The 21,508-nt window shown below is 39.0% G+C and overlaps 2 protein-coding genes across 3 annotated transcripts; one reads left to right on the top strand and one right to left on the bottom strand.

Annotated features, from left to right (window-relative positions):
* Positions 1 to 110: 110 nt before the first annotated feature.
* Positions 111 to 3,165, top strand: zbtb2a (zinc finger and BTB domain containing 2a). Of its 2 annotated transcripts, XM_079833262.1 has the most exons (3): positions 111 to 234; positions 856 to 1,053; positions 1,151 to 3,165. In XM_079833262.1, the coding sequence occupies exons 2-3, from the start codon at positions 881 to 883 to the stop codon at positions 2,310 to 2,312; spliced, it is 1,335 nt and encodes a 444-aa protein (XP_079689388.1). In that variant the 5' UTR covers positions 111 to 234; positions 856 to 880; the 3' UTR covers positions 2,313 to 3,165. The 2 variants fall into 2 exon arrangements, with proteins under 2 accessions (XP_079689388.1, XP_079689389.1); XM_079833263.1 differs by lacking the exon at positions 111 to 234 and having other exon boundaries at positions 789 to 1,053; positions 1,151 to 2,638.
* On the bottom strand, positions 2,604 to 18,456 carry akap12a (A kinase (PRKA) anchor protein 12a). Its single transcript, XM_079833261.1, has 4 exons — positions 18,139 to 18,456; positions 15,963 to 16,062; positions 4,106 to 12,121; positions 2,604 to 4,017 (listed from the first exon to the last, which is right to left on the bottom strand). The coding sequence occupies exons 1-3, from the start codon at positions 18,253 to 18,255 to the stop codon at positions 4,143 to 4,145; spliced, it is 8,196 nt and encodes a 2,731-aa protein (XP_079689387.1). The 5' UTR covers positions 18,256 to 18,456; the 3' UTR covers positions 2,604 to 4,017; positions 4,106 to 4,142.
* Positions 18,457 to 21,508: the final 3,052 nt, after the last annotated feature.

The following is a 21,508-nucleotide window of genomic DNA, read 5'->3' on the forward strand; positions in this document are numbered from 1 at the left end:
GTAATGCTGATGTTCTACAGCAGCTGATTGACTGATCATCAGCCTCTTGTGATTGACAGCCGTTCGATCCGGCGCGCGCTCATGTCATGTGATTCAAACTCTCCGGAAAACAGCAGCGAGCGGATCACTGACTGAGACTGACTACACTCGTACTGCGTCGGTGAAGAAGTTTCCTCCGTTTTTTAGCCAACAAACCAAACCGAATAAGGCTTAGAACTCTGTCGGGAAAGAACGGTAAGGGTCTTATTTGAAACAAGTGTTTAATAAACAGGTTGTCGGCGTTTTTACCCTAGTAACGATAAGCACTATTGATTACTCACGGATCTTGACCAGAAATGATTAATAACGTGACCGTTTTCTTCTTGACATGGCTTGCGTTAACGGAAGACTAAGATTTTTGATCTCTCTTGTTTATATGTGTGTTTTCTTTCGCTCATTAATAAGTGTAACGTTATTTTATTGGGTTCGTTGCTTGAGCGCGTGTTTCCTATTTGTCCGCGGAAACTTTTGTACTCGGAATTCACATCAACATGGGCGGGGCCTCAACACACACACACACACACACACACACACACACACACACACACACGTAGTAGCCTCAAAACCTGTTTAGACGTTTAAGCCACACGCTTCTGCCAATTTGATATTATGTAGTCCCCTTAGGATGTTTTACACTTAAAATATTTTGCAAGTACACAAGTAGGTTTTTACTATATTTTTGAGGATATTGTAAATAGAAATAGAGTAAAACAAGTAACGTTACACTCAAAATTAATGTAGTTTTGCTGACCAAAGTGTAATAATATTTAATGAGGAGCAATATCTACTGAAATCCTAATGATTATTTTCTTTTAGTTTGTGTTGTGTTTATGTGGGGAAAATGGACTTGGCACATCACGGTCTTGTGCTTCTGAAGCGTCTCAATGCTCAGAGAGAGTTTGGTTTCCTCTGTGACTGTACTGTGGCCATCGGGGATGTTCTTTTCAAAGCCCATAAAGCCGTTCTTGCTGCTTTCTCAAACTACTTCCGTATGCTGTTCATCCATCAAGACAGGTAACATGAACTTGATGGCAAAAAAGTTGTAGTACTTGAATTGTATTATTTCAGAGGAGGTCTGGATTTAAACGATTCTTTCTGTTTTCTTTTGTAGCGACTGTGTTCGACTGAAGCCTTCAGACATACAAGCAGATATCTTCAGCTACCTGCTTAACTTGATGTACACTGGAAAATTTACCTCACAACCCATTGACCCTCTTCGCCTTGAGCAGGGTGTAAAATTCCTGCATGCGTACCCCTTATTACAGGAGGCAAGTCTTCTTATAAACCCCGAGTCCCAGTATGTACCTTTGACAAACTCACTTTATGGTATACAGATACCTGATCAGACATGCAGCCGAGCCAAAATCAATTCAACGTGCAAGGGTGATGTTTATGCTAAAAACTGTGAAATCGTCAGCCAAGAATTTTCAGGAATTTCTGATATGGATTATAGATCTCCACTACCTGTCGGCATAGAGTCACCCACCCAGAACCCTGCAGCCACGGTCGTTCAACACCTCACATATGGCATAATGAGCAGAAGTGCTTCCTCCAGAAAGCATTACGGCTGCAATTATTGTGGAATCCGTTTTAACCAGAGGTGCAAGTTGAAGGAGCATCTGCTTGTCCACAGCAACCAAGCAACTGAGCCACAGGTGTCGTCTATGCAAAATGGTCACACTATTGAGCTTGAAGATCAGGAAATGGAGGAGGAGCTTTTGCATGCTGACAGTGATGTTATTAGTGATACCGATCAACAGGCGTGGATGGAAGACACCCCACCGCCCTCTGAAATTGCTGATATAGACAACCTGGAGGGCACCGAGATGGGCCGTGAAATGAAGCGCAGGAAATTTGAGTGTCCGACCTGTGCTCGCAAGTTTATTCAGAAGAGCCACTGGCGTGAGCACATGTACATTCACACAGGAAAGCCGTACAAGTGCAGTGCTTGTGGGAAGAACTTCTGCAGAGCAAACCAAGCTGCTCGACATGTTTGCTTGAGTCAGGACGCAGACTCGTACATTATGGTCAACAAACAGAGTTTGGTTCTGTGTGGTGGAGAAGACAACAGTCAGGTGGAAGCTCTCTTTCAGTCTTCAGAAAGACCCTATAAATGTAGCATGTGTGCAGCTTCTTTTGCAAGTCCGTCAGAGGTTCCCAAACATCAGTGTTTGACTGACAGTGAAGATTTACCATTGGCAGAACATTCACAGGAGGAAAATCAAAGTAAGGACTTGGCAACAACTTCTACGGAAGTAACCAGTCTTTCTTAAAACATCATGCTAAAGCAGTATTAGCTTCAATGCCAATATTTAACTTTGTTTTATGTGTTTGTGTTATAAACTGAGATTTTTTTTCTCTCTCTCATGCTTATTTTTGTGTTGCTAAAAGGTCATTTGGGGATTTGTTTGAAACTAATAAAATGCCACAACTCTATTTACTGTTTCTCCTTCCTATTTCACAAATTTGAAAAATAACCCAGCAGTTTTTTTCCCCATCCATTAACAAAATAAATGTGTTGGTGTGCTGTATATCCACTTCTCATAAATCATAAGCCAAACATTGGTGAAGTTTTCTTTTATTATTTTTTAAATAAAACTTGAAATATAATTTGTATTAAACCATACATTTTGAAATGTCTCAAAATACAGGAATAATGCTATACTCCTGTATTTTTGATTGTTAATATTACAACTTCATCAAAGATGCATAGCCTGTATAGTCTGTACAGATGGTTTCAAACACTTCTTAGGAATATATTAGAATAAGTTAACATGTTGATATCAATACTGCTATGGCTTATTCTGTCAGGCCAGGTGCTTTCAAAACCCCCTTAATACAGCAAGGCAGCTTGTATAATAACAAAAATTCAAAACTGTTTAATAATCATATGCAGAAGAGTATTGATTTTCATATGGAACATTTATATGTTAAGTGCTTCTCTGGGGAAAAAAACAACACATGGGGACAAGCCAGTAATTGCAACATTAGTTTGCATGCTTAAATTTATATGCTAACAATAATCACATGAATATTTTCTTGAATTGGGTTTTTCTGTAAATTATACTTCATTTTGTAACACTGGCGTATGACTATGTGGACAAACAAAAATAAATCTCTTTTTTTAATTGTTTGTAAAATATATTTGTAAAACAAATGAATCAACCTGTCATTTTCAGTTACAGATTAAAGGGATAGTTCACCCAAAAATGAAAATTGTTCCAAACCTGTATGAGTTTCTTTGTTCTGCTGAACACAAAAGAAGATATTTTGAAGAATGTTTGTAACAAAGCAGATAAAGCAACCATTGACTACCATAGTATTTTTCCCCTACTATGTTAGTCAATGGTTGCTCTCTCTGCTTGGTTACAAACATTCTTCAAAATATCTTCTTTTGTGTTCAGCAGAACAAAGAAACTCGAATGTGAGTAAATGATGACAGAATTTTCATTTTTGGGTGATCTATCCCTTTAAGTGACTGAATCTGAACGAATATCGTCTAAACCTCTTTGATGGAACATGAATGTGAAGTTTAAACTTTCAGTGTTTATTATTGATAGCAGGCGATTGCTTTTGCCTTAAACAATGACAATCTAAACATGCCAGACAGTCAAATCTATAGGATATAATGCATGTGTACAAATGTTTTAGATTTTATATGAAAACTTTTTGTTTTAGATATGTAATGTGATATAATGTGCTTAAGCTTACTCTGTCAGAATCAGCATAAAAATTATACATTGAAAAATATCCTTAGTATGAATATGACAAAATAGCTGCTTTTCAAGGGTTTAATAAAATAAAATGTTTGTAGTGATCAAAGAACAGCCTATCCACCGAACAGCTAAACTTAATGGAACTTTAATAATGCAATTTTATTTCTCAGTGGTTTGGTCATTTCTTTGTTGTGAGAAATGTGAAATCTGCCATTCTCTTCCAAGTGTAAAAAGTTTGTATCTTTTCTTGTTAAACTTGCACCTGGAATGATAAAATCAGTGTTATTCATTTCAAAGAAAAATTAAATATACAATGCAACTAAATGCGATATAAAGAAATCACTTACTACCTCATTAATATCTTTCATTTGGTTTAGCATGCCACTCTCAAATTGCAGCATCAGATGCTTGTTGAGCAGCAGTATCTTGGGGTGCACCATCTTTGATTGTCACTAGGCCCTGGGAATCTCCAATATTATCTACAGCATCCTCCCACACATCATCCTCCACCTCTGATTGAGGTTCTGTTGAAGGAACAGGCTCATGCTGCAAGGAACCCATTGCACTTTCTTCAGATAAAATTAATGTCTTCGCTGCCACAAATGGTGGTTCAACATCTTCAGACACAAATGAAGACTCTGGCAGCATTGCTTCCTTAACCTCTGGTGTCGCAACAAATAGCGCTGCAGCTGCTGGCCCTACAACTTGGCCAATAGCTGGTGTCACCATTACAGGGGCTAAAGCAGGTATCTGTGCTGCTGGTGTTTCCTGTGGTGCATCTTCAACTGTAGTCACAGGAGGTGTCTCAATCACAGTCCCAGCTGGTGTCGCTTTTACCAAAGGCAATGTGGTCACAGCAGGTGCTTCTGCTACTGGAACTACAGGCACTGGAGTCTCTGCCACGGCCACTGTTGGCTTAACTGTTAGAGTTTCTACTATTGGACTCACAATTGACATTTCTGCTGCTGAAGTCACTGCTGGTAAAACTACTGGAGGTCCAGCTTCTTTTACAATCACTGAAACCAGAGCTGGTGTCTGTACCACTTGGGTCATAACAGGTTTCTCTGCTACTGTAATTAAAGTTGGTGCTCCCACTGTAGTTTCTTGTACTAGGCTCACAACTGACCTTTCTGCTACTGGTGTCACATTTGATGTCATCGTCACTGGGGTCACAACTAGTGTCTCTGCCACTGCAACTGGAGTTGGCTTTACAACAGAAGTTTCTGCTGCTGAACTCACTGCTGGTAGAACTACAGGAGGTGCAGCTTCATTTACAATCACTGAAACTAGACCCAGTGTTTGTACCACTGGGACTATATCAGGTCTCTCTGCTACTGCAATTGCAGTTGGTGCTCCCACTGTAGTTTCTTGTACTAGGCTCACAACTGACCTTTCTGCTACTGGTGTCACAGTTGATATCATCACTGGGGTCACAACTGGTGTCTCTGCCACTGCAACTGGATTTGGCTTTACTACAGGAGTTTCTGCTGCTGAAGTCACTGCTGGTAGAACTACTGGAGGTCCAGCTTCTTTTACAATCACTGAAACCAGAGCTGGTGTCTGTACCACTGGGATAACAGGTCTCTCTGCTACTGTAATTGCAGTTGGTGCTCCTACTGTAGTTTCCTGTACTATGCTCACAACTGACCTTTCTGCTACTGGTGTCACAGTTGGTGTCATCGTCACTGGGGTCACAACTGGTGTCTCTGCCACTGCAACTGGAGTTGGCTTTACAACAGGAGTTTCTGCTGCTGAACTCACTGCTGGTAGAACTACAGGAGGTGCAGCTTCATTTACAATCACTGAAACTAGACCCAGTGTTTGTACCACTGGGACTATATCAGGTCTCTCTGCTACTGCAATTGCAGTTGGTGCTCCCACTGTAGTTTCTTGTACTAGGCTCACAACTGACCTTTCTGCTACTGGTGTCACAGTTGATATCATCACTGAGGTCACAACTGGTGTCTCTGCCACTGCAACTGGATTTGGCTTTACTACAGGAGTTTCTGCTGCTGAAGTCACTGCTGGTAGAACTACTGGAGGTCCAGCTTCTTTTACAATCACTGAAACCAGAGCTGGTGTCTGTACCACTGGGATAACAGGTCTCTCTGCTACTGTAATTGCAGTTGGTGCTCCTACTGTAGTTTCCTGTACTATGCTCACAACTGACCTTTCTGCTACTGGTGTCACAGTTGGTGTCATCGTCACTGGGGTCACAACTGGTGTCTCTGCCACTGCAATTGGAGTTGGCTTTACTACAGGAGTTTCTGCTGCCTTAGTCACTGCTGGTAGAACTACCGGAGGTGCAGCTTCTTTTACAATCACTGAAACCAGAGCTGGTGTTTGTACCGCTGGGATCATATCAGGTCTCTCTGCTACTGTAATTGCAGTTGCTGCGCCTACTGTAGTTTCTTGAACTAGGCTCACAACTGACCTTTCTGCTATTGAAGTCACAGTTGATGTCATCGTCACAACTGGTGTCTCTGCCACTGGAGTTGGCTTTACTACAGGAGTTTCAACTTCTGGGATCACAACAGGTGTTTCAGCTGATGAAGTCATTGATGAAACAACTACTGAAGGTGCAGCCTCTGTTACTGTCATTAAAACCGGATGTGGTGTCTGTACCAGTGGAGTCAAAACCGGTGCCGCAACCACTGTAAGTGGAGCTGACTTTAGAACTGTTGTTTCTACTACTGGGATCACGATAGGTGTTTCTACCGCTGCAGTCACTACTGAACAAACTACTGCAGATGCAGTCTCTGTTACTATCAAGGAAACCTGGCCTGGTGTCTCTACCTCTGGGGTCAGAACTGGTGTCTCAACCACTGCAACTGGAGTTAACTTTACAACAGGAGTTCCTACTACTGGGATCACAGCTGATGTCTCTACTGCTAAAGTTGCTGCTGGTGTAATTGGAGGTGCTGCTTCTGTTACAATTAGTGGAATCTGAGTTGGTGTTATCACAGGTGATGTATCTGCCACTGCAATTAAATATTCTGCTGGAGTTTCTACTACTAGGGTTACATTTTCTTCTGATGCTACTGGAGTTATAGCTGTTGTAGCTACTACAGAAGATACAGCTTCTGTTACTGTCTCTGGAATCATAGCTGGTATCTCAATGACTGCTGTCTGTATCACTGCAGCTACATTTGGTTTTACTGATGTGATGTAAACCACAGGAGTTTCAGTTACTTGGCTTACTGGTGTTTCTGCAAATGGGGTCACATCTAGTGTAATTTCTTCTGGACGTACAGTTTCTGTCACTGAAACAACAGCTGGAGTCTCCGCCACAGATGTTACAGCTGATGACATTATCTTTGGACCTACAGTTGGTGTCTGTTCCACTGGTATCTCTACTACAGGGGGCACATTTGTTTTCTCCATCACAGCTGGTATCTCTGTCACTAGAGCTGGAGTTGATTTTACTGCTGTGAAAGAAACAACTGGTGTTTCTACAACTGTGTTCACAACTGCTGCTTCTGCTACTGTAGTAACAGTTTCTGCACTTAATACTGAAGATGCAGCCTCTGTTACTAACACTGAACCAGGATTCGGTGTTGCTACCACTGGAATCACATTCTGTATCTCTACTTCTGGGGCCATTGCAGTTCTCACAATCACAGATTCAACATTTGGTGTTTCTGCTGCTACTGTCACAACAGGTGTGTCATCCACTGGTGCTACAACCATTGACTCGTTGCCTAGAGTTACAACTGGTGTTACATCATCTAGAGGTGTAGCTGGTGTCACTACCACAGAAATAACAGTGGGCTTCCCCTCCACATGTTCTTTGATCACTGTTGTCAACACTAACGTGTCAGTGTCTATGTTTTGATTCTGTGGAGCTAAAACAGAATTGTGAGTATCAGTCGTTTTTGCCATAGATATAACCACTGGCGTTTCTATTTCAAGTTCTTTAACCACTGATGTGACAACAGGTGTCTCCACTTCCAGTTCAGTTACTACAGCTGTCTCTACTTTAACTTCTGTTACCACTGGCATTTCAACCTTTGGTTCTGTCACTTCAAGTGTTGCAGCCCTGAGTTCACTCACTACTTGTGTTTGTATTGTAGAAACGGAAATGTCTGCCATTTCCGCTGTAACTTCAGAGCTCAATGGTAGTACCTGTGCTATAGGCGTAACATCCGTTACTGCTGGTATTTCATCTTTAATTTCTGCCTTGTCTACCTGTAACTCATTTGACAGTGTAGTTTCTATTAATTGTTCAAGAGGCTCACATTTTAGCCTAGCATCTTCATCTGCTTCATTCTTATGTTCACTCACTTTACTAACTTCCATTTGTGTATCATTTTGTGCCAGCACTGTGGTTGCAGTCACTTCAATTATAGTCGGCCCTGAGTCAAATCTTTCTGGTTCCACTTTGGGTGCAACAGCCATTGTATCCTTTTCTTCTGGAACTGCTGTTACTTTCATTAATTTTGACGCCATTGCTGAGGCTTGGTCACCATCTATTGCTTTAGCATGAACTACAGTCATTTCAGATGCTTCACCCTCTTGTTCTGTTGCCTTTGATATTGCGAGTGCCTGTGCTACTGGTTCTATCACAATAAGTTTCTCTTTCCCTGTCTGCTTTGTTGTGTTCTCAATAATGGCAACCATCTCTAAAACTTTACCAGTCTTAATATTCTCAGTTGTCACTGGTTGTTCATTCTCTTTAGGCGGTTCTGAACTATGTTTGGTGTCTTCACCCCATTCCTCTGTTTGAGAAGCCACAATTTCTGTTTTTACAGGTGTTGCTTCAACTTCTGGCAATTCTGTCTCTAGAGGTGTCAGTATGACTTCACAACTAGTTTCGGTTTCTGCTGGTGTTTCTGTGTGCTCTAATACATCTTTTGAAAACTCAGGAACAACTGTGTGTTCTCTTATTTCATGAACCATCTCTCCATTTTCAGTCCCTGCTTCAACAGTTATTTCAGGAGATTCATCAGTAGTATTTATATGAGCAGGAATATCTTGATTGTCTGTTTCATTGCTTTCAGTGTTTGCTAAAGGTTGACCTTCTTTTACTGTAAGTTCCTCTTCTTCTTTCACAAAAATCCTGTCCATTCTGTCACTTGCACTGTCTTCCACTTTGTTATTGTCCACATCTGAATCAATGTCTTTATGGATCTCTTCAGCCTCCTCATCTAATACGGATTCTGGAAGTGACACCTCCTTTTCCAGCAACTGTTCTCTGGCTAATGATTCATCTACAGCCTCTGAAATGTTTTTAGCCTCAATATTTTGAACAACTTCTGAAGCAACAGCATCCTCAGACTCTTCCTCTAAATGTATTTCCTTAATCTCCTGCCGTGTTATTTTTCCATCATTATTTTCTTCCATTTTCTCACTGATGTCCTCTACAGTCGCCACTGAATCACCTGCTAATAAGACTGCATCTTCTATGTCAACTTGTATTTCACAGACATCAGCATGTATTGATTCAACCTTTTCTACTTCTAAATTGTCTTCCAACTCCAATGTCTCTGCCCCTATGTGATCTGAATTTGGACTTATAATACAAACAGTCTCTTTGCTTTCCAAACACTCATCTGCTGAGGAAATCATTGCAATTTCTTCCTCAAAGACATCTGAAGCTTTACTTGTAGTAGTGTCAGGAATTTTGTCTACAACGCTAAGTGTCAAAGTTTCAACTACTTCAGTGAGTGCAGCTTGCTCAAACTCAGCAGATGACAATTCAACATCTGGTAGCTTCAGCTCTTTTTCAGATTCAGAAGGTAATGATTGTTCATACACAGGTGCCTCTAGCTCCGGATACAATTGACACTCTGTTTCAGGACCATGGGTGTAGTCTGACATAACCTGAACCAGCCCAGCTTCACTTTGCATTGTATCAATAACTTGTCTGAGTTGAATACCAGTTGTGCATTCCTCTGTTTTGTCCTCCATATGAGTTTCCTCTGATTCGTCCACAAGAGGTTCTTCCACTAATTTAATGACCTGCTCTACGTCTAGCTGAGTTTCAGTGACAAATTCTTCTTCATTCGCATTTATTTCCTGATACTCAATCTTCACATCCTTGATTTCAGCTTCATAGACCTCATCTGCCTCAAGTCCTGCAGCTTCAGGTTCATCTGTAAAGTTATCAGATACTAATTCAGTTGGGACAGCATCACTCACTTCAGCTATTGCCTCCAGTAAGTGTGCAGGGAAATGTTCTTCAACAGACTCTATTTCTTGAGATACTAGGCCCGTACATATTGCTGTTGCCTCGGTTTTCTTATGTACAACCAAAACCTTTGTTTCCTCTGGTGTGGATGACTGCACAATATAAGGTGAGCATGACACGGCCAGATATTCTTGTCTTTCATCTTTTGTAGTTACTGATTGAACACTTTGAGTCATGCAGATAGATTGAATAGCTTCCTGTAGGATCACATCTGATGTTTGTACACTATATTCAGCCGGCACTGGTGTAACATGTCCAGATGTCCTGGGTGATTCAGTTAGTTGCGAGACTGCCGAGACCATTTCAGTAGTGTCATCTCCAATGAATTGTTCACTCGATGGTTCTGGGGCAGTGACCGCATCAGCTGTCAACTCCACAATGTCCTCAGCTAAGGTGTCATCCTGTGTTGTCCACTCAGCAGATGATACTGGTGTTTCAATAGTTTCCTCAATGATGCCTTCCTCTGGTATATCACTCAATTGTTGATGTTTGCTCACAAAGTCTGTGAGTTCTTCAAAGTCCTCTGGTAGACCATGTATGACTGTTGGTCCAGAGTTACTTGAAACTTTAGCTGCAATTTTGGGCACCAAGTCATTGGATGTGTCCTGTTCTAACACATGTGATGTCATCTCTGGCATCTCATGTTCTATTGTGATTTCAACTCGTTGTTCATTCATCTCCTTCAGACTCTCAGGCTCAATTATTTCATACTCAGACAGGGGAATAATAGCTGGGGTTTCATCATCTTCATCACCTGTATCATGATCCTTAGAAGCCTCATCAGAGGATGTTTGTTCTTTCCTTGCTTCTGATTTTCTTTTTTTATGCCCTGGAATAAGTTTCTTCATAGAAAATGAATCATCTTTGCTCATTTCACTGTCTGAAGGTATCTGCTCGGGGGTACTACTTTCTCCATTTCTGACCTTTCTCTTTGGGGTGACCATTTTTTTAAACGTTTTCCATGTGGATCCCAGCTCTCCCTCTGCAGGACTTCCTGTTTGTTCATTAGATGATGTGAGATGATCATAATCACCCTCAAAAGAACTTCCAAGTGGAGAGTCAGTTGTTTTCTCATTTTCCTCTCCTTTGTCTGCCTTTTCTTCCTCATTTGTTTTTCTAGCCCTTTTTTTAGAGGAGCCACCACAAATCAGTGCCTCCCAAGAAACGCTGGTGTCAGATTTCTTTTTGGACTCTTGAGGGCTTACATCAGCAAACAGCTCCTCTTCAGAAAGTTTTGGTTCTCCAATCACTGGTTCCTCTACTCTCCCTTGCTCTGACAATTCCAATGATGGCTTTGGCTGTTCAGAGACTTGTTCCTCTGCCTCGATCACCTTTTCTGCAGCTTTACTTTCTCTCTGCCTTCTTGTGGAAAATTTCCTAAAAAGTCTTTTAAGTGGACTTCCTTGTACCTTATCTTTCTCTAGAAAATTCTGAAGCTCTCCTTCAGGTAACAACTTGTCATCAGCTTTCTCCACTGATTCTTTTTCTTCCTCTGATATAATATATGGAATATCAAGACACATGCATTTACTGTCCTGATGTTCAGCCTCCTCTGCACCCATTTTCTCAATTCTTTTGAGTTCCTCTTCCTTGCTCTCTTTGTGTATTTCTTCTTCTTTCTTTTTCTTTCTTAAACTGGCAAAGATACCCTGTGTAAAGAATTGTTTGATTGGTGACATTTGTTCCTCTGGCTCAGGACTTTCTTTTGCCATGTCTTTATCAGGTGTGTCCTCCACATAATGTTCCACTAACTTTATGTCTGGATCCAGCTCTGCTTCATTGTCTGTTTGTTGAGAGGGTTCAGCTGCATCAGGCTGGGAAGATGCTTCACTTTTGTGAGTCTCATCAGGTGTGTTTTCATTTGCTGCCACTGCACTGCTCTCTTGAGTGTCACTTGAGTCCTCTGAGGGACTTGCAACTCTTTCTTCTTGCTCATTTTCTTCAGTCTTTTCACAGTCTTTTTTTAGGGTGAACTTAAATCCAACAAATGTGAATATTTTTTTGAAGCCAACTTCATTGATATCATTCAATTGGTTGTCCTCCTCAGGTTCTTCAGCACCCACATTTATCATCTCTGTGCTCACATTCTTAATGTTTGGTTGAAGAGCATCCATTTCCTGAAGGTCTTCAGTTGTTTCTGTTCCATCTTCTTTCAGGGTGACAAACCCTGAGCCAACTGACAAAAAATAAATAAGAAGAAAAAGAACAAAGTTCAGTATGTATGATTTTGCAGATATATATATATATATATATATATATATATATATATATATATATATATATATAAATATTAGGGGTTTAACGGTACACATATTCGCACTGAACCGTTTCGGTACAGTGCACGTGTGCATATTTTAAAGGATTAGTTAACTTTAAAATTAAAATTTCCTGATAATTTACTCACCCCCATCTCATACAAGATGTTTGTGTCTTTATTTCTTCAGTCAAAAAGAAATTACGTTTTTGAGGAAAACATTCCAGGATTTTTCTTCACTTAATGGACTTCAATGGCAACCAAAATGTTGAAGGTCCAAATCAATGGAGTTTCAAAGCACTTCGAAGGGCTTCAGAGGCTCTGCACGATCCCAACTGAGGAGTAGGGTCTTATCTAGAGAAACCATTGTTCATTTTCAAGAAAAAAGAAACATTTATATACTTTTTAACCTAAATTACTCATCTTGCGCTGCTCTGTGTCGTGCAACGGATTGCGCAATCATGTCGGAAAGGTCACGCTAGACGTAGGCAGAAGTATTAGTATTAGTCTTCGCACAAGCGGTTTGTAAATACGGAGGCAGGACTTATGCCTACGTCTAGCGTGACCTTTCCGACGTGATTGCGCAATCGGTGGTGTGTCGCAGAGCAGCGAAAGGTATATATATATATATATATATATATTTATTTATTTATTTATTTATTTTCTTTTGGAAAATGGCCGATGGTTTTGCTAGCTAAGACCCTATTCCTCGGCTGGGATCGTGCCGAGCCTCTGAAGCCATTTGGAGCCTTTTGAAACTCCATTGATTTGGACCTTCAACATTTGTTTGCCATTGTCCATTGTGTGGAGAAAAATCCTAAATTGTTTTCCTCAAAAAACTTAATTTCTTTTCCACCGAAGAAAGAAAGACATGAACGTCTTAGATGGCATGGAGGGGAATAAATTATCAGTTATTTTAAGTAATCTTTTAAGTATTCTGTCAATTTATCACAAATTTCAAAGGATAAATTATGTTTTGACGCTCTCTAATGTGACGTGATAGATCACTGTATTGGCATGTCATCTTCATATCTTCATGGCATATCTCTTCCTAGTCAAAGAATAAACAAATGAATTAAGGTATGTTGAGGATACATTACAACTTACTGAAACATATCATATGTCGTGTAATCGCTCAATCAGTGTTTCAAAGGTGGGAAGACGTCAATAAAACAGCTTGTAAACAATGTCACGTAGCATTACATTTACCTCATTCAGTGTCCACAGCTGGTTAGTTCACTAGAGAAATTAACTCTTTTGATAATGCACTATATTAGCCAATATATATTAGGGGTGTAACGGTACACGTATTCGTATTGAACCGTTTCGGTACAGGGCTTTCGGTTCGGTGCACGTGTGTACCGAACGGTTATGACTGCAATCTTTAACAGTTAACAGTCGGCTTGTTTTAAGCGCGAAACACACGTCAATCCGAGTTCCCACACGAACATATTGAGTATTCATTCCATTTAATCATGAAATTCAAACGATTAATGCGGTTTTAACGCTCTTTAATTTGATGTGACTGATAGACGCGTATCAGTTCAACTTCAAGCGGCAGCGTGCGCCGCGCGAGTGAACGCGATCAAAAAAAGTTGAAATGACTGATTTTGTTGTGTTGGTTCAGCGAAAATCCACACTGTAAAATTCTCGTACAACAAAAAAAATCTAAGTACTAATTCCTCCTAGCTTTTTCTTGTTGACTCAACTTTTGTAAATTAAAAAAAAAATGTTTAGTTGAGTCAACTTGACATTATTTGTTTTCTGGAGAGGTGCAACTATTCTGTAACAAATCTTTTGTAGTTGAGCCAATTCAACATTTTGTGTCTATTGGAAACAGAAGTTCTTATCAAGAATTAATAGGTTCAGATGTAATTTTTTTATTGAAAATGTTTGGTCACCATTTTGGTGATGAGCGTTTCCTTTAGTTGGGCAGTTTGACTCTTGGTTTTTTTTAACAGTGTTTAACAAAACATATAATTTGTTGCAAAGAAAGATGTTACCAATGATCAGGTGATCTAGATAACAACATAAAGGGGAGTAGTTTACTACTTTATTCCTGATCGATAGTGATTTTTATGAATAATATATTATATTTACCAAAAAAAGTTTTATGCAGCAGACCAGTCATTCTGAATTTTGATTTTTTAATACATTGTGGGAACGTTTTTTAGACACACACAAACATCAAGAATCAGCATATGAATCTCAACAATGGTGACATGTTTCATGCCACAATGCATGCTGGGAGCCATAATTTGAATACTTTGTTGGCTCCCAGCATTGCGGCATGAAGCATGTCACCATTGTTGAGATTCATATGCTGATTCTTGATGTCTGTGTGTGGCAAAATACTTTTTTCCCCCCGTAATGTATTTTAAATTCAGAATGTCTGACCTGCTGTAACAAAGTTTTGCTGGTAAAATATATAATATTGTAAAATATTGGTCAGAAACAATATTATTGATTTATTAGAGTTTATGAGGCTGAAAATTTTATAATCTTGATTTCTTTCTTACCAACAAATTCTGTGTTTTGCTAAACACAGTTACAAAGCGTTACAACACTGTTACAAACTCACACAAAGAGGCTAACTGCCCAACCAAAGGAAACACTCATCACCAAAATAGTGATGACCAAATGATTTTCAATTTTAAAAAAATCATCTTTACCAGTTAATTCTTAAGAACTTCTGTTTCCAATGGACAACATTTCTTGAATTGGCTCAACAACAAAAGATTTGTTACAGAATAGTTGCATATCTCCAGAAAACAAATAATGTCAAGTTGACTCAACTAAACATTTTTTATGTCACAGACATCTTATTTTCAGTTCGTATAACTGTTATTTACAAAAGTTGAGTCAACAAAAAAAAAGCTAGGGGAAATTGGTACTAAGATTTTTTTGTTGTTGTACAACCTTAACATTTTTTACAGTGTAAAGAATAAACATAAATTAATATCTCTTAAGGTATGTTGAGGATACATTACAACTTACTGAAATGTATCATGTGTCTTGTAATCGCTCCATCTGTGTTTCAACCGCAGAAAGACAATTAAACAGCTTGTAAACAATGTCATGTAGAATCATGTTTACCTCCGAAGTCATTCAGTGTCTACAGCTGTTAGTTCACTAGAGAAATCAACTCTTTCATTGAATATATGCACTATATTAGCATATATATTCATTATATTAGCCTATATATATTCATTATATACTACTTAGCCTGTTAGTGATGTCTTGTTTATTTAATGTATGTTTAAATAAACCTGTCATGAAAATTACAGCCACTAAATGATTATATTTCAACAACAAATTGGAGAAAAAAAATAATAATTAGTTTTAGAAGTTCATGCAAAAACGGCCTTATGTGAAGCTTATGAGTGTTGATTATTATATCTAAACATAAATAGCAACTGAATTCATGCTTATAGTTTGGGCTCTGTTGTTAACCTTTAATATTATAGTAATGTGCAAGTAAGGGCTCCCTATATAGTTTACAGCATTATCTTTAAGAAACTTTTAGTTATAATTGAATTAGTTTAAGGACAGACCCAATTTGTTCAGTAAACCACTGTTTATTAAAAATAAATTAAAAACAATTTTATATTTAGTATATTTAGTTTACTCTCCCCTGCTGTACCAAACCCGTACCAAACCGTGACTTCAAAACCGAGGTACGTACCGAACCATCAGCTTTGTGTACCATTACACCCCTAATATATTACAATTAAATGAAAAGCAAAAACATAGCATCACCTACCATCTGCAAGTACTTTCTCCTCAAAGCTGCCATTCAATTCATCTGCATGGTTCCTTGTCTTTACATTCAATTTGGAGATCTGTCCGTTTTTCTGTAACAACTAAGCAAAAGAGAGCACAAATTAAGAGTGACCAACAAGGTAAACAATGGATTTAGCTATTTATCATTATGACTTATAAAGGAACTATAAATAATGCTGATTTGCATTTTACAAAAATTATACAGACTAAATGAATAGAATACATTATATAATTATATAGACATTAATGCATAGACAAGTATATAGTAAGACCATGAAAAATGAACAGCAACACACTCAAAGGGTTATTGTTTAATGCAGATTTTGGCAGATAGAAATCATGATAATACATTTTCTATTTAAGAAATCTTATCTATATGGAGACTGATTCAAGTTAAGAAATTCCCCAAACATTTTACAAAAGTTATCACAATATCATTTGACTACACTGAATGTTAACCGCCTAACCAGTGTAGTTTGAAGGAGATGGCCCTTGGGAAAACTAACAAAACAAAATAAATGAACATTCATAGAATCCGAGTATCAGATAGCTCTCATTTGACTAAAAGCCAACTCACAGACTTCCTGTTAAACCATAGCTGACCTCATCATGTTTTACATGGAAAATCAATGCACCCAGTACAGTAAGGGAAAATTCCACCAATCCTTTGGGAATACGAGCACTACAAATATCCCTCTCCATTAATGTGCACACATTAGTGTAACAAAACAACTGACAAACCCAAAACAGAGTTGTGATATGTTGAAATAATCCGTCTTTCAAAAAACAAAAGGAAATTGGATTTAAAATTTAACCTACACTTTTAATACAAGAAAATAATTGCGATGAACGAGCAAACAAACATCAAAGGCCAAACCAAAAATTCAATCCACATAATTGATGAATGATGAAGCAGTGTAGTAGTGATGAAACACTTTTAAATCTAATTTAATGTTTAGAGTCTGGGTGTAAAAAAATATACCATATTCTTTGCCAGCCATTGAGGATGCATCAACTATTAGTATTATAGTGTTATTCTTCCTCCAGAATTAACCAAAACACTTGCTTGGCAGATCATTTGTATATGTGTGTGATTTTTCCCAAATATGTCTAGTCTTGCAGTTCTCATGCTGCAAGATGACAGATTCTTCCTTGATGTCTAAAAGTACAGAACCAGGCAAAATAAAGAATGTGTTCAATAGAATTTTCCTGAATCTGAATTCACCACAGAGAGATTAAAACAAATATGATTTTAACATAAAAATTAATGCAAATCTCAATAACTTGCTCCCTTAAAAACTAAGGGAAACTATCTCATCTGAATTACCAGAACCTAAAGCATATTTTGTTCAAGGTGAATTTAGGTCAAACACCCATAAATAGGACAAAGTCACCTAATCTTCTTCCTTTTAACTTTTGACTCTTACTGCAGTTAAATAGCTGCAAATGAGGTAATAGGACGTGGGACATTTATTTTGTCTAGAAAACCCATACATTTTTCATATATTTCCCCGCACCAAGGAAAACACACTACCATTATTAACTTATATCAGCTTGTCAATGTGATTTTTCATTTTATGGCTACATCTGAAGTGAGCTGCTTCCTAGGAAATAAAGTTCTCTTTTTATAAATCAGATATTTATCCTAAACAGCAATGAGATTGGGATAACATGGAGATTATTGCTTCAGTCTCAAAAAAAAAATTCTGGGAAAAGCAATCTCACATGTTCTCACAGTTTCAGAATAGATGTCTCAAACTGTGCTCCGATTCTCAAAAACACCAAAGTCTGAAATTAAAACTCATAGATCGCAATATGAAGTCACATTTCTCATTGAATTATCAAAAGACTAACTTAACTGAAATGCTGTCCACATACATTTTTTATAACTCTATACATTTAATTTCAACAAATGTCTAATTTAAGTGTATTTTATGTCTATTCTCCTGAGCAAAAAAAAAAAGAAGAGCAACCACTGAGCAATAATTTGTTCCTCTGTCTACCAAACATTTTGCTAAACAGAAATGCTATCTGGGTAGGCAGCTCACTGTATTTTGAGATACGGCCCATACGTGTCCTTAAATTCAGAGATCGTGCCTTTGAAACTTTGTGAAGCGTTTCTCTGCAAGCAAGGAGGCTGATTTCATGCATCCTACCTTGTCATCGGCACTGCCGTCATCCTGAGCATCGCTCGCTGCTGCAGTGAGCTCCTCCGCCGCCGCGTCCTCCTCACATCTGCTGTCCCGCTGCGGGGTAGATGCCGTAGCTCCCATTTCACAACCCTTCTCTCTTTCTCTTCGGTTTCTTCCCTTTCACCCAATGTAACTGCAAAGCGAAAGGGATGATATCCAAAGATGAGTCCTGAGCGGTGGTCGGACTCAGAAGTGATGCAGTTTGCCTCGATGCAAACTCTTTTAGGACACATCCTTCCTGCATCACATGAACACACTGGCACGCCTCGACGGATCAAAGGGAGAGAGAACTATAGTCCTGGGATGAACGAGGGACAACCCCTACAATGAACGTATTTATCTCATAATTAGGCCTATGCTTCTTTATTCATCGCATGATGTAGGCCTATTGTCCAATGATTCTATTTGTCGAACTAGGCTTGTAAAAAAATAACTCATACTAACTTATGTGGAATAGTCCTTCCTATAAACGCTTTTTTAAAATAAGACAAAGGTTAAGTTAATTTAAAGTTGGAGAAAAAAGTACAGTTCTTATGCGACTTAAAAAAAACACTTAATTTTACACTCCTACATAAAAAATGTATTCTTTGTGATATAATTAGTTTTTAAAGCAATTAAACTGCCCAATTTTTTTTAAATAAACAAAAAAAAAAGTGTTTTAATGTCAATGTCTTAAAGGGTTAGTTCACCCAAAAATGAAAATTCTGTCATTAATTACTCACCCTCATGTCGTTCGACACCCGTAAGACCTCCGTTCATCTTCGGAACACAAATGAAGATATTTTTGTTGAAAGCTGATGGCTGAGAAAGGCTTTAGACAGGCCTCCATTGGCATTCAGTACATTTACACTCCCAAGACCCATAAAAGGCACTTAAAACGTCGTTACAAAGTCCATCTCACCACAGTGACTCTACAATAATTTTACGAAAAAAACAAAACAAAATAACGACTTTATTCAACCTCTTCTTGTCTTCCGTGTGTGCCTCCACGACGCATGCGCGAGAATATGACGTAGCGCCGGGGTTCGGGAATCCATGAAATGCACACTTTAACCCCGATCAATGTAGAATGTAGATGTAGACAATGTCGAATTCAACAGCTTAGATACGCGCGTCTTCCTCTGCTTGTAAACAAATCGCTTCTGGGTCATGTGTCCAAACGCCGGATCTGCGTAATATTCTCGCGCATGCGTCGTGGAGGCACACACGGAAGACAAGAACAAGTTGGATAAAGGTGTTATTTTGATTTTTTTTGCGCACAAAAACTATTGTCGTCGCATCGTAAAATTATTGTAGAGCCACTGTGGTGAGATGGACTTTGTAACGACGTTTTAAGTGCCTTTTATGGGTCTTGGGAGTGTAAATGTACTGAATGCCAATGGAGGCATATCTGAAGCCTTTCTCAGCCATAAGCTTTCAACAAAAATATCTTAATTTGTGTTCCAAAGATGAACGGAGGTCTTACGGGTGTCGAACGACATGAGGGTGAGTAATTAATGACATCATTTTCATTTTTGGGTGAACTAACCCTTTAATATTAAATCCAATTAAAGGCACAATATGTAATCTTCACAGCTAGAGGTCGCTTACTCAAAACAAAACGCAGAATGATGGGAGTTGTCTTCACCTCTACAGTCGGTGGAAAAGAATCTGACTGGACACGTGTAACGGAGGCCAGCTAGTAGTTGTTGTTGTATGAGTAAACCTCACTCATCTGATCTCAAGAGACACTCTAGCGACTGATGCTAGAGGTTGCAGCCTTTAGCCGCCTTGTTATCGTCCGACTCTCATGCCGGCGGACCCAGGTTCGAGCCCCGCTTGGAGCAGGTGGTTCGAACAGGAGGGGTTACACTCGGGCAGAAATCATGGATTCATGGATGAGCTAATGTATTACAGATTTATTAATGTTACTGTATTATGAAGCAGGTTGGAGCGGAACGAGGCCGGAGCGATAGCTAATGAGAGACCAGCTCGACACACGGCTCCAGAGCAGCGGGGCTTGTATTATGCCACAGACGAGCGCTTCCGCTTCTTCCGCGCATGCGTATGTGGGGTAACGCAGCACTGTTTTATCATATTAGATACATTTGAATGTGTTGAAAGTTATGTTATAATGCTACTCTGTTCACTTGGCGGCTACTATGAGACACTTGTTGCACACTGCCGTAAGCTAGATCGATATTAGGCATGGTAAAACATGGTACTCATGGTAATTCAAGAAAACAAGATTTAAACAATAAGACTTACACCGTGTCCTAACTACACGCGACGCGATAAGATTCCAGCGACAAGCAATTTGTCTGTCCACACCAGATGCGACTACGAGAGGCGACAAATCAATAAAAAAAACCACAGCCAATCAGAACAGCGTGTGGGCGGGTTCTCGCGGCAAGTGCACGGCACCAGAGATTAATCTTGACAGCACTCGCAAGGAAATGGATAAGTAGCCTACAATAATCAAATTCACAAATATTACACTATTTAAACATTACTAAAATACGGTGACGCATTGCTGCCACATACATATATTTTTTTTCCACTCAATTATGTCAACGAGATATGTCGTTTTAACGTCATCTTTTCTCATAATAACGAGAAGTTATGCCGTTAAAACTACATATTTTTCTCGTTAAAACGACCTATTTTCTCCTTATAAGGACGTGTTGTATAGTGATGTGTACAAAAATATATGCCTGTATCCACATTTGAGAATTGATATAGCCTATGGGCTTTTCTCACACTTCTATGTTTAAAAAGCAGAAGCAAGCTCAGCGTAAAATAGGCTCTTCCGCTGCCTGTATCAGTGGCAGTGCCCATAGCACGAAATTGTTGTAATTTATTGATGTAGCCTACAGTTCTTAACAGATAGCCATGGGTAACAGGTGCCATGGACCACTCATGAGTAGCCTCTTTTAACCTAGTAATGACGGACCCATGGGTGCAGTCACAAATATCATAACTATCTATAGGCCTACTGTAATTAAGACATATATTCAAGAATTGTATTAAAAACAGAAAGACGCTATAGTTTCAGCCTTACTCAAAGGCCATGGAAACATGGCCATTGGGTTCGTTATGCACGTCAATCCATTCCAGACGATCTTGGTTTGCTTCTTATTTATTAAATATACAGACAATTAGTTGATGAAATCTTGATCAAAATTAAAATACAAGTTATCGTTAAAACAACATAACATCTCGTTATTACGACATAATGGAGTGGAAAAAATATGTATGTGGCAGCAAGGCGTCACCATACTAAAATACATACTGAGTTGCTAAGACAATCTTTGTCATAGAATATACTTGTTTGTTCACTGTTTGAACGTTCTTG

The sequence above is a fragment of the Gobio gobio genome (genome assembly GCF_949357685.1).
Source record: "Gobio gobio genome assembly, chromosome: 13".
NCBI classification, from domain to species: domain Eukaryota; kingdom Metazoa; phylum Chordata; class Actinopteri; order Cypriniformes; family Gobionidae; genus Gobio; species Gobio gobio.

Coding starts and splice junctions, on each gene's coding strand:
- zbtb2a (XM_079833262.1), top strand. CDS start 881: ATGGACTTGGCACATCACGGTCTTGTGCTTCTGAAGCGTCTCAATGCT. Junction 1,054..1,150: donor CTGTTCATCCATCAAGACAG/GTAACATGAACT, acceptor TTTCTTTTGTAG/CGACTGTGTTCGACTGAAGC.
- akap12a (XM_079833261.1), bottom strand. CDS start 18,255: ATGGGAGCTACGGCATCTACCCCGCAGCGGGACAGCAGATGTGAGGAG. Junction 16,063..18,138: donor ACGGCAGTGCCGATGACAAG/GTAGGATGCATG, acceptor TCTTTTGCTTAG/TTGTTACAGAAAAACGGACA. Junction 12,122..15,962: donor GGAGAAAGTACTTGCAGATG/GTAGGTGATGCT, acceptor ATTTTTTGTCAG/TTGGCTCAGGGTTTGTCACC.